This window comes from Leptinotarsa decemlineata, unplaced genomic scaffold (assembly GCF_025532065.1).
Source record: "Leptinotarsa decemlineata unplaced genomic scaffold, Ldec_3_MD MMD2_tig00026354_RagTag_RagTag, whole genome shotgun sequence".
Taxonomy (NCBI): domain Eukaryota; kingdom Metazoa; phylum Arthropoda; class Insecta; order Coleoptera; family Chrysomelidae; genus Leptinotarsa; species Leptinotarsa decemlineata.
In genome coordinates this window covers 18,170,743-18,187,813 of record NW_027412702.1, presented here as the reverse complement: position 1 = coordinate 18,187,813, position 17,071 = coordinate 18,170,743, and the positions used below count along the sequence as shown (strand labels likewise).

The following is a 17,071-nucleotide window of genomic DNA, read 5'->3' as shown; positions in this document are numbered from 1 at the left end:
TTTTAGGGATAAAAGTCTCGATATTTATAAGGACCGAAATAAACTCGTAAAAAGTTGGGTGTAACTTTGCAAGGTGCTCAACGTAGAACGAGTTTTGTGTCGACGGTAGTGAAGGTATATGGCAGCATCTACGACTGAGCTCAAGGAGCCAGGAGCTAAAACGGCTCCAGGTGTGAATGGGCGGTAGGTAGAAGTGTTAAACGCTTCCGTATAGGAGGGAGAGACGTAAAGCTCCTCGTGTGAAAGAGTCCTAACGATCAGATCATTGGCATATTCGGAAAATTTTCCATCTCTATCGCGCTTTCCAAACTTGGCATATAGTCTAAAGTAGTACACTTCATTGTGGAATGACCTACGCAAGCATCTTTTGATATTGTTATTTTCATTTTTCGTCTAGAGCGATCCATATCCCTGAAGTTCGTCAACAAGCATTTGTACCGGAGAAAAAAAGAGATTTGATTCACTGAGGGTAAATCGCTTCGTTACCTAACGCGTTACGGCGCCGATCTGTCTGGTTTCACTTTCTCTCACCCTTTTGTCACCGGAAGGCAGGCTCCTCCTCTCTCGTCGAACGGACGATCATTGTTTAGTGTGCGATAGACATATATTGTTATTAGTTTATGAAAATCTAACCAGCAAGCACGTAATATTCTCTCATTTTGTGAAACGTGGCTCAAAAAATATGATGCTAATTTTTTGTGAGTACATTATTTAATCCTACATAAGTTACAATAGGCAATGAAAAATTTTATCAATAAATAACCTTTCCATACATTATCATATTAATATACATAAAATTTGAGTAATAAACTGAGCTTTTCTCAAGTTTAACAATCTCCATATTGAATAGTTCAACTTAGATTAGTTCGAGTCTGGTTTTTTACATCATTCAACACATTTTTTGCAATTCTTGCTGTTATTAGCAGAGAAACTCAAAATGTCTAAGTCAGTTGGTACTTTTTTATTTTTCTCTGCTTCATATACTTGAATAACACTATCTATGTTAATAATTACACAATTTCAATATCTAGACGCGTTTTGCTAACACTGTAACTTCCTCGGTAACTTTTCTGCCGAGGAAGCTACGTTGTTAGTGAAACGCGTTTAGGAATTGAAATGTTTATGAAAATTGTGTTATTATTATTATGGATAGTTTATATATTTTTATGCACTCTTAATCGTAGTTCTATCGTACGACTTGTTGTTCCATCCATATAATTTGTATCACAAATAAGTTATGCTGCAAGTTCATTATTTCTCTCTTCATTGTGAAAAGGTATATCATTGAACTCAAGATGGAACCTTAAGGAACCCAAAGTCAAGCACACCCACAAAACGTTTTATTTCGAAACTTTTCGATATAAATACATATATTTCACAGCCAAATTACAGTTGGTTGTAAGTCAGGATGTTAATTTTCTCAAACGGCAACCTTCCAAAATCCAACATGCTAAAAACTTCTTTTCCGTAACTGTTCATTATGCTAGAAAACCTCTCTTCACAGGCATTCTTCTCCATTCTTTCAATAAATTGATGGATGTAGCCGTTACTACGTGGTGGGAAATCATAGTAAAATCAATATAAAAGTGGTAAAAAATATATAAAGTTTCAATTCTCTTTTCTCCATTCACCATTCTTCTAGACGCGCAATCACCCAAGTAGGCATTTTCAGGAGATGAGGTAAACAGTCTAATCAGTATAATTATCTCAATATAGTGATCTCGATAGAGTCTGTGGAGCTGAAGGAGAAAAATCTTGTTATTCCATTCGTTTTTTTTCTTCTTTTCGGCAACTATAGTGTTACCACGCGGCTTCGACTACCTATTTTATACGGTTTCCAGGAACTCAACCACTGATTGGTCGCCGACTAACTCAGATAGTGGGCGTGAGTCATAATTTGTGAAAGAAGAAAATGAGCGCCACGTGATATAAACCAATCAGTAGTTCATGTAAAGTACCTAACTCACAAAATAAATCACGAAACATTGAATTTGTATGAGCGAGAATACCATACGAACCAAATTCAAATAGGCGGTGTGCCTTTATCAAACTTCCAGTTTTGGTTACCACAAAATTTATGGAATGAACAAAATAAAATGGTTCAGAGACAATTTATTTCAACACAGTAAAAAGGAATTCGTAACGTCAATGTTCACGTAAGTTATTGTTTGTGACACTTATGACGATATTTTTGATATCAAACTTTGTAACACTTAGTTTTTATACCTCTGTATAGATCTATATACGGAAGTATAAATCTATATACCACATAATGGAACTTCATGACTTCAGTAAACTTAATTATAAATTAAAAACAACACTATAAATAAATATCAGTCGTTGTTTTTTCTTCAAACAGGGTAATGCCCAATTGGATTTCGCTTGAACGATTACTTGTGAAAGCAATAAGAGAATCAAAATGTACTGGACCTGACTATCGATGTTGGAAACGATACAAACAAAAAACTTATCTTTATGCCACCAATTCCAGGATAACTCCCAGGATACACAGGTCTCCAGAACCGTCTTAACAGCCCAACTTATTTTTATTGGTAATCACATCTTTTCTTTGTAGTATATACGTATAAAAAGCCCTAAACGTAACAGAAAAAAAAAGAAAATTAGAAAATGTTACATCGGGAAGTTGCGGTTGTATTTACTCACTCGAGATGTTGTGTAGGCTTTATGTTAAAGAACTTTCGCGTGATCAATCGAACACAAGTGCTCTTCACAGTTTTCCCAAATCCAAAAAACAAATCTTGAAACACGTTTTCGCATTTATAACAAAATGCATAAAAACTCTATGAGAAGCTAGATATCCCAATAGGAAAATAAACAGCACTAATCTACGTAGGTACATCAGTCGAAATCTTTTACAATCGTTCGCCAATTCCTTACTTCAAAAAGCTTGTTTAGAAAAACTATTTGAAAACCAATTCATATAAAATTAGGGTGATGAGCTGTTTAAGCGAATGGCCTTAATCGACAATGGCCTTAATATTCGAAATACAGGGTGATTATGCTACAAAAATGAAAAACATTTATTTGACCAGTAACAATAATCTCGCTCTAATTGTCAATAAGAATTACATCAGGCTAAATTAGCAAAATTTTCTGAAGCGTAGGGCCACACGTTATGTTGATGGATATGGACTGAGATCACATGTGCTGAACATGCTGACAGCAAATGCATTAGGGTTTCGGGCGCCTCGCGGTAGGCCATGCACCTTGTGTCAGAAACCTCTATATCCATCACGCGACAGCGGTAGACTAAGATGTTGAAGACTCCATCCTGGCAAGCCATGATGCACCCCTCAGTTTCCGACTACAGCCCACTGGACGTGAGAAAAGCGAACGTCAGGCGCTTTGATAAGCCAAGGTCTCCTATGTTATTGAAGAAGACCCCATGCATTGGCTTATCCTTGTGTTTCCGCAGCTTTTCTGTGTGTTTCTGAGCTTTTTGCTGTAACAATAATCTCGCTCTAATTGTCAATAAGAATTACATCAGGCTAAATTAGCAAAATTTTCTGAAGCGTAGGGCCACACGTTATGTTGATGGATATGGACTGAGATCACATGTGCTGAACATGCTGACAGCAAATGCATTAGGGTCTCAGGTGATTCGTGACAGGCCCTAGTGTTAGGAACCTCTTTACTTCCCGTTTCCCGACTTCAGCCCACTCGACCCAAAAAAAGCGTAATTACTGAGCATTATCATTCGTGTAATTTTTCTGTGTTTCAATTTGTATTTTAGTTTGTTGATGAATATTGTGTTCCTAAAGACTAATACAATTATTATTATTTTCATTATCATTATTATTATCTTTCAGATACTCACTCTTCGGATGGGGAATGCCGTTAATTTTGTTCGGTGCAAGCCTCCTCATACAATACCACGACAAAGCAGGCAAACTTCTGAATACCGCTACGATCAAAGGACAGAATTGTTGGTAAGTAATCAGTTTTACGATTGTCCCTTTAAGATGTGCGCTCTTCTCGAGACGAAGTCGAAGCCAGGCTTAAAATGATTGATTTATTGTTGCCAAATTATTGACGGTTTGATAAATGGATCCGAAACTTTTAATCAGGTAATTGATCAATCCATAAAATGACATGAAGCAGAACAGAAGTTGTGGTTCGTCACTTGGATCATGGAAAATGGATGAGGTCACAAGTCTCTAAAGAGACTTCTATACTGCCGTGCATGTTTATAACGAAACATTTTTGAAGTAAAACTACTTTCCGCGCGCTTGACTTGGGAAGTAAGCTGTTTCGTAAATTAGTGTAGGGGCAAGAGAGAGAGAGAGAGAGGTGCGAGCACACATTTACGGTTGGGTAGGCTCTGAAGAATTAGGAGAAAACTATCATACGTTGTCATCAATTTTGGCAAGAGATTTCAATGTTAATTTCGCGTCCAAAGATGGACAACTCTTGATAAACTTTCTACACGATAAATAAGAACTACAAATGAATAATAACCGAAATGAGCCTACCACAAAACATGGAACAACAATCGATGCAGTTTTGTCTAGGTAACTCTCCAATTTTCATTCGAAAACATATGTATCTTATTTCTCATACCATAAGCTTATTGTCTCGGTTTTACAATAAACCACAGTAATTATTGATGTATCCAATGATGAAAATAATTAAAACAATGAATAAAAATTAAAACTCTGTCCAAAAATGTTAATTTGCCAATAAAAACCCATAATAAATTAAAATATTTATAGAAAATAATTTATGTATAAATACTGGTAAATAAACAGGTGTATATCATACATATATGAACAAATATATGCATACATATATATGAAGCTAAATAAGTTTTACCTCCGTCATGTGGTCTGGGTTAGGTTAGATTAGGTCCAAAGTGGTCTTTAATGAAGCCGATTATTTTGTATGGTGAGTGGTCTTTCAGTTCAGATGATAAGAGTACGGCTCTGCCAAACTCTGAAAACCTGATTCGGTTCCCAGCGGGGCAGGTACAAAGTATGTGTTTTGCTGTTTCATCATTTTCCAAACAGAGGCGACACACACTGTCTTCCGACAGCCCGAGTCTCTGCATATGATGATTCAAATGACAATGACCTATAAGAAAGCCTGTTAGACATCGTAGTTCATACCTACTGAAGTCCAACAACTGTTTGGTATCAAGCTTCGAAGGGTGAATTCACGCTTTGGAGCCAATCCTGGAAGATTCTGCCAGAAATCCATAAATCTTCTTGTCATTCAGGTGTTCAATTTTTGTTTGGCCAAGCCTGAAGCGATGCCAATGACAGGTTCTGATTCGATGAACCTACTTTCAGGCCCCTTTTTTGCAAGGGAATCAGCAGCCTCATTGCCTTCCAGGCCAGTATGGCCAGGAATCCATACCCAACACGAGAAGAGTCGTTGTTGACAATTTGCTACCAATTTAGACGTTGCTCGAGCCAAGAGCTTTCCAAGGCCGCTTGACTGCCCGAGAATATTTTTATTGACTTTTATTGACTATTGACAATTCAATAGCGTAAATTTCCGCTTGAAATACAGTCGCATAGATTTCTAGGCAGGTTTATATATGTGTCCTGGTTCGGCGACTGAAAACACATGCACCAGAACCAAAAGGTGTGTTTGATCCATCTGTGAACCAACAACTATCTGCTCTTAATATTTCCTTCTCCCGAATGATCCAGTCCTCTCTACTCGGAAATAGTACTTTATAAGGCAGTTCGTAGTTGACAGTTGGAGACATAAAGTCAGAGGACATTTCCAGAATGCTGTGACTTCCAGTGTCAACCAACAGTCTGTTGCACTCTGCATTAAATTGATTTGTGCAATTGGCAATGTTCACAAGTCTATATGCAGTCCATCTAGCCTCTCTCTCCATAAAAATGTGGAGAGGAGGTAGACCTAGAAGGATCTCCATGGCCGCTCACGGTGTGGTACTGATGGTACCCCTGATAGCCAGACAAGCCAGTCTCTGTAAGACAAAGAGCTTCCTCTGGACCGTTTTCTGTAAAGCCTTCGGCCACCAAACAATTGCACCATATGTGGTCATTGGTCTGTAGTCATGTGGTCTAAAGCACAATTATTGCTTGTTTCGATTTTTGTAATCCTTGCTTTCCTATAGTTCAAGCAAGTCTAGTCTCCTCGAACCTTCTGAGGATTGTTCGTTGGGAGCAGCTGATTGGCAGCAAAAATAGTTTCTTCAATATATATGAATGCTACAAAAAACTTTAAATGTCTTTGAAAAAATGTGTGAATCACACACAAGTACGAAAATTATTTTTCAATCACTACTCCCACCAATGAATTACATAGAAATTTCCTCCCTCAATTCTTTTCGTTCGCACGATTTTTTGGAATTTTGTTAAACTACTAAAAATACATTTCTAATATTTGATAGTGAAAAAAATAAATTTACTCCATCAGAATTACAATTGAGTAAAATAATTCATACCTATACATGAATATTGAATACAGTTACTTTTTCCCTAACCCAAAGATATTTTTTAAGATTTTTTTTTTGTATTCTCTGTTATAATAATTGAACACAAGTATATTTGATGAATGCTAATCAAAACCTACTAATTGACTTCACTGTAATATATTCACTATAAAGTTTGGAATAGTTCTCGAACAATCATTTCTGCTCGTATGAGATCCAATTAAAAAATATTTTTTCACGAACACTATGAAACTTGTTTGCTCTTTAAGTTGACTAGCATTTTTTTTAAATATTATGTTCAATAGTAATTACGAATGTTTGTGTGAAAAATGAAAAAAAATGTGATACAGTATTACAGTGGTCTACAGTGGTTTTGTTGCCCTAGATATAAGATCGATTATGATTGTATTTATACTCACAATTCATGAAATTATTAATGGTTTTGTAAGATTTGCTCTCGTTTTCTTTTAAATATTTATTTTCATTTTACATTACAAAAATTCGAAAACAAGAAACAAAATAACAGATATATTTATAATCTCCGTTTTATTTGGAAAAACATATGAGAGGGAAATTTCGAAAACATGTTATATTTCCATGAAACGCCTTTTAAGAGCTTTTCTTTTAAAATTTTTCAGAGGACAATCTCTTTTTAAAGACCAGCAGTAATCGGCCATCATGTGACAATCCAATCCCATCCATTACTTTTAGATCCTGATGGAACCGCTCTCCCTGCTCCTCACTATAATTTCCTAAATTATCTGGAAATGTATCCAAATGGTTGCGAAGATAGTGTAACTTGATACTCATATTTGCTCCTAGAATCTGAAAGTTTGTCAGCATATTTTGGTGCTTTATGGTTACCTAGGAAATTTTCGACTATCAACACAAAACTTTCCTAAGCTTTAATTTCCGAAACAGTCATAACTTTAATAAAATCAGTGTCTTCCATCAATTGCCGTATTTGAGGACCATCAAATATTCCATCTTTCAACTTTTCCATACTAAGTTTTGGAAATTTTCTACAAATATATTTAAAACAATCTCCTTCCTTGTCCAAAGTTTTTACGAATTGCTTAATATGCAATGGTGGAAGTTTAATTTTGTCTCTGCTCACCAACGGCTCTCTTATTACAGTTAAAGAATTTCTTTCAAGCCAAACATCTTGTTCCCAATGACGTTGCTTTGCTCTACTGTCCCACAAACAAATGAAGCAAGGGTATTTCGTGTATCCACTTTGTTGACCAAGTAAAAAATTAACCATTTTTAAATCCACACAGATCGACCATTGATGCTCCTAGTAATTGATTTTTTCTAAAACTAATTTGACATTTTCATATTCTTCTTTTAGTTTTGTAGAATGGGCAATTGGAATTGATGCAAATTTATTTCCATTATGCAGTAAGACGCATTTTAAACTTCTTTCACAGCTATCAATAAAAAGACGCCACTCAGTAGGTTTGTATTCTTTCAAACCCATGTCCAGAAGCAGCTTCGCAATATTATTACAGTATACCAATCCTTCATTTTCATCAAAAAATTGTAATAGCTCACTTTCTCGCGTTCTGTACGTTGTAATTGTAACTGTCGGTGCCAATAAATTTGTTTCTTTCAATCTTGAAGCTAACAGTTCTAATCCTTGTTTTGATAAATTTAGATCACGTATTAAATCACTGAGTTCATTTTGAGAAAACAACTTTGGCGTAGATGTTTCACCCTCCCATTCACTTCCACTGGTAGACTGATTCGATTTCTGTGAATTTGGCAACATCATTGTTTCTGAGGGCATGCGAATCACTTTTGAAACATGAATAGGCCGAGGGAGATTTTCACTGTGTAAAACAGGACATTTTGTAGACTGTAAGTCTGGATATCTCCACGTTTGATTTCGATTGAAACCTTTAGCATCTACTACACAAAAGTAACAATCATCGAAATTATTCGTAGGCTCCATCCAGATCATAGGAATACCAAAGTCTAATCCAGAACGTTCTCCTTTTTTCCACAACCGCAAAGACTCAACGCAAGACTTACAAAGTTTATTAGGAACCTATGATTTATCTAATCTGTCCATTTTAAAATCGAAATATTCAGCATAAGTTTCCTTAACAAAGTCTGTGATATTTCTTTTTTGTTTTTTTGATATATAAATACCACAAATATAACAGAATAAATCACTACTATATTTGCACTTCCTTCGTGACAAACTCATGTTTAAAAGACAAGATAAATATATTAGAACGGACACTCAACAATTGAAACAAAATATTAACATATAACAATTTATCCAGATTTCCGTGTTAGTACTTCAATATTATCAAATAACTGAGTTCTCAGCTGTTTTGCAGAGCAAGGAGCCCGAGAAGTGGGGATCACGTGATGTTTGTACGCGCAAAGAAGTTGCGCAGAAGCCTAATCATGACTGAGAAAATCAATTTTTTTACTAACAAGCCGATTATTATCAAAAATACAAGATACGTAAAAATCATAAAAAATAGAGCACATTCAGTACTTTCATAAATATATCCGTGATTTAGGCACTCGAAAACATAAAAATTTGCAAAAATATCCAGGGAAACACAAAAAAAAAATTTTTGTAGAGCTGTGTTATCTGCCTAATTTAATTCTCAAATAGAAAATGGATGCTTCAGTAGAGCTTCCCCTTTATATATCAGTAGAGAAGTGGAAATCAAAAATGAACAAAACTGAAAATCTCTTCACAAATACTTTCATTCATAAATGCAGTATCTTTCTGTATAAAGTTGTATGAATGAGTTGTTGAACTGTTGAACTGTCATTGTGAAGAAACAAAGTTGTGTACTTCTAGGTCAAAATGAGTTTTGAATATTTTTTCATTTTTCTTCATTGGAATATTGAAATTATTATCATATTTCAAATTTCATGTGATACCTCACAATGAATACTGTTCTGCATTTGACAGTCGGGTGTTTTAACTTGAATGTTTAATGGAATGGCCGATTGTTATGTACTCATATTGAGAATCTACAACAAAATCAACCTTAGTATGACTGAAACTTATAGAACCTATAAATTTCCACTTTCCTTTCACTTCATCTCTTCTTTCAATGCTCCACAGAGCTTTGGATTGTTTCGAACGAGGAAAGAAACGGTTTATCATGCAAATTATTAGAAGTTACCGAACTCTGTTAATTCTGTATACCTGAAGCTAACAAAGTCAAGAACTTGGAGAAAACTCCATTACAGAAGTTGATAAAGTCATCAACCTCATCTCAGTTTTCTCCTTCCTCTCCACGTCGACAAACCAAAACAACCGAAAGAACCGAAAGCAATCAAGAAATCACAAAGTCAATTAACCTCTACAAAATAGACTAGAAAATTTGTATTCCAGAAACAACTGTACCTACAAAAATAAAAATCTCTAACTTATTATCTAACTATACGATTTCTCATTTCTTTCATTCCAAACAAGATGAAGACATTCGTTTAATGAAAAGAGAAGCTATAGTTTGTCGTTCTAAAATTACGAAATAATTCAATAATAATTCCTAGGCGCACCTAGGATTTTGTTGGGAGTTTGAGTTCAGAATTATGGGATATTCGATTATAATGAAATACAAAAACTAAAGTATGCAACCCATTGAAACATACATTTTGTTTTTCGGAAACTTTGGCGTTCTACTTACTTGATACAAAAAAAATGTGGAAATCTTCCAAAGATGCGTATATCGTGTAAAAAAGTAGCTTCCAGACACAAACTGAAGTAGAAAACCGTCTCGAAACAACAACCTACTTATAAACACTGAATTACACGAAAAAAAGTTACTTTCGAAACAACTTTTTTTATATAAACATGGAATTATTCAGAAAACACTTTTTCTTATTCAGCTTGTACTCCAAACTCGTTATGAAATTGAATAAGATATCAGTCACAGGATTGCTACACAATACGAATGGGCTTACCCGTTACTTGATGAGAATTAATAGCACTATCCATGATAATAATCAATTGATTTTCACAAAAAAAAATTTAATTTATAGAAAATGTTCACAGGTGTTCATTTTGTGTATTTAGACTTTCAGTCAGGATTTCCTTTCGTTTTGTTTTGAGTAATCATTTTGTTAGGAATCACACGTTGAAAAGTAAGACCTCGTTAGTCCTTATCTCGCACAAGTTTCGACTTGTGCTGTTTAACGGAAAACAGATTTTCTACAGATTTAACGGTTATTGTAGAAACGATGCTGGTTCTAATTGTTAATTTTTAATTTCTTCACCAATCTTTATAAATATCTAGAATACTGAACCTCTGTGTTGAAAACACAATTATGTACCATCAACTACTGTTTTAAGTTCTTCATATATTACATATATATTCATACAATGAACACCGTCTCCAAGCTAAACGCTAAACGACTCAAGGAGGTTACCTTCGCCATTATTCACAGTGAGGAATAGTCCAATGCTACAAGTGACGAGACCAGTCCGTAATAGAACGATCAGAACAATATTCCAAAAAGTATTTGTCCTTATATTGAACAAGTCTGGACTCTAATGTATAGTATGTTTCACTCTGAATGGTATTGGCTTATCAACTGCAATAAACTATCTGGTTTAATCTCGTTGTCTAGAGAGGTGTAGTGTAAATATTGTGATTCTCTTCCTTTCAATTGATTCGGGTTTCATAACTTAAGGGTCTAATTGGTTTTATTATAATCGTTTAGCCAATACCATTTACCATGAAACCTACTATACACTGAAATGAAGATATACCAAAACATTTTTCAAATTGGAAATAGGAAACAACACAAATGAAGTGATAACTTATTTAAGTTGAACTATTCAATATTAAAATTGTTGAGCTTCAGAAAATGTTGGGTTGTTACTTAATTTCATGTAAGTATATAAATATGATACTATAAAGAAAGGTTATTATTAAAATCTTTTTTTGATTATTTTGTGTATGTACATATATTGTCGTTACCAAAAGTCAATTGTTATTTTCGTAGCATTAAATAATGATACTAATAAGTACATACACAAAATTAGTATTCACAAATTAGTATTTCACAGGATAAAAGAATATTAAGTGCTTGCTTGTTGGATTTTTATAATACTTTTAACGGTATATGTCTATCGCACACTAAACACCGAGCATATGTCCGACGAAAGAGGGGAGCCTGCCTTCCGCTACCTTCAAAAATTAAACGAAACTTCAATCTGCTATGACTATCCCTGTATCGGAATCAACAAACTGATAATACACGAACTGTCCTTAATTCCAGGCAATATAACCTAATGCTGACAGATGACCAACCCGTATCACACGCCATATCACAGATACGCAATCATCCCTAATGGGAGAATGGGAGAATCCTCAACTGATGGCTTCTTATTGGGAATTTCACGTGACTTGTGGCATTGAGTCAGAAGACCGACCTGAATATAATACATCGAAAGAAGGCATGTCGTTTGTCAGTTTTATGTCAGTTTGTCAGTGGTGCTAGGTTGAATCACAGAACTGTCTTGAAAATAACAACTCTGTAAGTGAAGGTGGTGCTATCTTCACCAACTAAAAGGCCATCTATGGTTCAGGTCACAACCACTGATAGACCTGGTGGTGGATCACAAGTTCATTCTTAGTTACCTTGTAGTGAGAGCTGCAGCGGAAGACAGTAAACGAAGCTGGTTTGACGGTTGATATCGAAGCTTGATTTTGCAACGGACCGCCTTAGGGAGCCCCATGCATCCCTTATATTCGTAGATTGAGTCTTCTCTCGGTCCCATAGTTGGCGTCCTCATGATGGTGACAAATGCCTTAAATTTTTCAAGGGTATAAAATACCTATTAGCTATAAACGTCTTGATTCTACACTTCTTTTTGTTCATATGAAGTTGTATAGTTTTTCAAAATATATGAATTTTGAACTTACATTTTGTCCAACCAACCTACATCATTGAGTAATTTATAATCGTATTGTTACAGGTTTTTGGACAGAAATGCGTTCATCTACGGTTTACTAGCTCCGAGTGCTATTCTCATAGTTGCAACATTCTACTACCTAGTGTGTTCCGCAGTACTGGCTCGATACATCATCAGCATACAGGCAGATATACGCACTCGTGAGAAGATGAGGCGGAAGAGAACACTGCAAATACTTCTTTTCTCTAAGGTAGATCTTGCAATTTTTTTCATATCGCAATTATCGATTTCACTGAATGAAATGATAAACGATTATAGAGGCCACTTTTGAATTTTTTGTTTCGGGTTTTTAGACCGTCGTCTGTTAGGATTTTTCCCTGTCATTTCGCCGGCACAAGGGGCTGGAATGTTCAGAGGTCCATGTTATCGCTACCAAAATTGCAGGTACACTGGCTTATTCATGGTATTCAGTACCTCTTAGCGGAGATGCTTATCCTATACAGGGTGTTCTTTAAACACATGCTAATATTCAAGGAGGTAATTCTTAAACCCATTTTAAGGAAAAAACGTCCTATAGACGTATGTCCTAAACGCCTTAACTTTTGAGATACAGGGTGGCAAAGTTTTCAAAAATAATCAGTTTTTTAATAATAACTGAGATAATTTTATAGACATCTTTGGCATATTTGGTACATATCTTCCATGCCTCAAGGCGCATTTTCTCAAGTACACTTTTCTTAATTTTCTCTGCCAGTGGCGTACGTACGAGTTTTGAAATGTATATTTTTGGCGAAAAAAATACTACGCCACTGCTTTATCTTGAATTAAAAATTATTTTTAAAATCTCCATACATTTTTGAGCACATTTGATTTGTTAGGTTTTCTTTGTCCGACGCATGGTTTTCGCTCAAAAAATAAAAAATCGCTTTACTTAAGGATAAATTCCTTAAAAATCTGATGCGGTATCGTGCATCGACTGAAAGAGATCAGATTTGTTGCAAAATAATTGAGGATCTAAAAGGTATTTGTTTGTTGTCAGATGCACTGTTCTCAATTAAAATTACTTCATAACGCAGCACCGCTTAATAATTTTTGAAAACATAAATTTAGTTATCCTGGAATAAATGACGTGTAGCAGAATTTATTTACTGCACCTCTTAGAAATATGGAGTTTGTCGATATGTGATTTCTTTTAAAGATTAAAAGCAGAAAAAACAGCGTACCCACCATAGCAATAAAAAACGAATTCTTTGTATGTACAAACGTCAGTAGCTAATATTGATGTTTGTTTAAAGTAAGGTGTTGGTGTTAAAAACTGTCACAGCGCATTTTGATTGATTTTGAAGTGTTATTGAAGTTATTTTGGTAGTCCGCTGTTTTTCTGAATATCAGTAAATATGGTAAATTATTCGAATGCGGAAATGGCGCAAATGCATTACGTATATGGCCTTGCCGATGGTAATGCAACAGAAGCCAGGCGCATTTATCAGGAAAGATATTCTAATCGTGCCTTACCAGATAGCCGAACCTTTTCAAATATTCATCGTCGACTTGGGGAAACTGGTAGTTTCAAGAAAGGGACTCCGGAAGGTAGACCTCGTGTAGTAAGAACTCCTGAAATTGAGGAAGCGGTGCTGCAAGAAATTGAGGAACATCCTGAGACGAGTACGAGGAAGATCGCTAGAACTCTGAATATTGGTCATCAAATTGTTTGGCGTATTTTGGTTGATTTTTTTTTATACCCATACCTTATTTCAAGAGTGCAGGCATTACTCCCCAGAGATTTTCCACAGCGTGTGAACTTCAGTCAGTGGTATCTACAAAGTATTGCACTAAATCCGCAGTTTGAGACACAAACTTTGTTCACAGACGAAGCAAATTTTTTTCGGAATGCCATTCAAAATTTCCATAACAATCATGTGTGGGCTAAAGAAAATCCCCATGCAATAACCGATACCCATTTCCAACACCAATTTTCGGTTAATGTATGGGCAGGAATTATAGGTGATCATCTAATAGGCCCATTTTTTCTACCAGGACGCCTTGATGGTCGTTCTTATTTACACTTTCTCGAAGAAGACTTACCTGGGTTATTGAAAGATGTGCCACTTGCGTTAAGGAATAGAATATGGTACATGCAAGATGGCGCCCCTGCTCATTTCAGTGTAATTGTCCGAAACCATTTAAATACAGTTTATCCTAATCGTTGGATAGGTCGCGGAGGACCTCAGCAATGGTCAGCAAGATCCCCCGATCTCAACAGTTTAGTTTTTTTTTATGGGGTCACCTCAAAACTCTTGTGTATAAAACTCCCGTTAATACTTTAGAAGATTTAAGAGAGCGAATAGTTGCCTCGTGTGAAACTATACGAAATACGCCGGGAATATTTGAACGGGTGCGTAATTCCATGCGTAGAAGGGCGGAAGCATGCATACTAAGTGCAGGTGGCCACATCCAACAATTTTTATAATCAGTTTTGGTATTATTACTAATTAACAAATTTATGCTCTTCCTTTAGACTTACTGTCACAAAATAAAATAAAACTCTTTTTTGTGAAAAATTTATTTTTTTGCATTGTTTTCAAATATTATTAGGGAATTGGTAATGCGTTATGAAGCAATTTTCAGATTCTCATTCATTTTAGAATTGTTCTAATTTCTTAATTTGCTTTCTGTCGATTTTTATTTTTTTGAGTGAAAATCATGCGTCGGACAAAGAAATACCAGGAGATCAAATTTTCTCAAAAATAAATGAGTATTTTAAAAATGATTTTATTTTGGAAAGAAAGCATTGGCGTAGTACTTTTTCCCCAAAAATATTCAATGCGAAACCCGTAGGGATGCCACTGTTTGAAAAATTTGTGTACATCAGAAAATGCGCCTTGAGGCATGGAAGATATGTACCAAATATGCCAAAGATGTCTACAAAATTATCTCAGTTATTATTAAAAAATTGATTATTTTTGAAAACTTTGCCACCCTGTATCTCAAAAGTTAAGGCGTTTAGGACATACGTCCATAGGACGTTCTTTTCTTAAAATGGGTCTAAGAATTACCTCCTTAAATATTAGCATGTGTTTAAGGAACACCCTGTATATCGTCAAGTTGCTCCCTCTAGAATTAAACCTCTTGCTGGATCGAATTGCATCATAAACGAAAGTGTTATTATTATTCTCTATGATTTGCTTAATACGACGGCAAACACTTTCTGGGGCACTACACACAAGTGCACAGAAGTTGCTTGCCTACGCTCTATTTTGCGAGACCCGTATCCACCTGTAGTTTCGCCAGCATGAGTAACTGGCATCTTCAGAGGACCATGTTATCGCTCAACATTAATGGTATTCAAAAACTCTCAGTTAACTGTCAGTCAAACACTCTTTAAGCTAATCCTGCAAAATCATTATAGTTACCATAAGCCAATTGTTACTTTTGTTGGATTGAATAATGATACTAATAATATACATACACAAAAGTAGTATCATCATTTTTGAGCCACATTTCCAATAAAAAAATAATACTACGTGCTTGCTGGTTGGATTTTCATAATACTGTTAACAGTACATGTCTAACGCACACTGAACACTGATCGTCCGAATCCTTGAAATAAATATCACCGCGTAGATTTCCATTTAGTTTCTTTTTCAAATTATCTATTTCTCTTCATCAGGTACTAACCACAAAGTGTTTCATATACCTTTTTGTATACTATATTAGAGTTTGTATGTGTTTCAAAGTTATTTGTTATAAGTTATTAGTGTTTATATCTGTATGTTTACAAATTGAGTATACTAACTCGTATAAGATCTTAATTATATAACCCCATCCTCCCAGACTTGAACTTCTGTAGGGTACCCAATTCATATGAATCCAACCCTCTCATCTTAATATTCGAACTTATTCAATTGTTTATTCATTTGGAATAAATTATTATCAGTATATTTAATTGCCAATATTCGATTTTTGTATCTTCACTAACTTCGGAGATATTACTTCGTACTAAGACTTTTTGGACACTCGGTATGTTGACACACACGCCTCATCATGAAAAACCAACTAGAAGAAATGTTGATTGCTTCGTGGCAGAGAATTTGAAAGAAAATTTTTATGTAATCAATAATTTGGAACACAACAAAAATGAATTCATCTATCTTGGTTGAATACAAGTTTCAAATTTTGAGATATCACTAAATTATAAAAAAACGTTCGTTTTCGATATTGTCAAAACATCATTCAGCGAATATCAAAGAATCCAATTGGGGCTCGTTGAATATTTTGAGACAAAAATTTGACGACGAATTTTTAACAAATTGCCTTTTTCACGGGTACATTCAACAGAGAATTTACAAAAAAGGAAAACAAACATGCTGGTAATTACCCCAAATGGCGAATGAAATATTAAACTTTTCCGGCGTTGCTGAAAATGGGCTTCATTATGCGTTGCCATGACCACTCATATAGAAATCTGTAATTCAAGGAAATGATGTATGAAATTGTCCAATCGAATAAATGGTCTGTTAAAAATCTCAATTTTCTAAATACTGAATTGGAACTAAAGTTAAATGCTTCTAATTGAATAACATCAGTTGAAAATTCATATTTGTATTATATTGAGAAAAAATTAGTACTTTATCTTGTGAAGTTATTCACGATAGTGCTGATGAGGAGATGAATTCCAGTGTCTTCATTCGATCCCGTGCTAGGAATCACACGTTAAAAGGTGGGACCTCGTTAGTCTTCAG

General features: G+C 35.1%; 1 protein-coding gene across 1 annotated transcript in view; it reads left to right on the top strand.

Moving 5' to 3' along the window:
* Positions 1–17,071, top strand: part of LOC141486347 (adhesion G protein-coupled receptor E3) — a 306,290-nt gene that overhangs the window by 257,793 nt on the left and 31,426 nt on the right. Inside the window, exons 5-6 of the mRNA XM_074184153.1 lie at positions 3,831–3,950; positions 12,393–12,579. Of these exons, the coding sequence (XP_074040254.1) occupies positions 3,831–3,950; positions 12,393–12,579 (307 nt within the window). The remainder of the gene's footprint in view (positions 1–3,830; positions 3,951–12,392; positions 12,580–17,071) is intronic.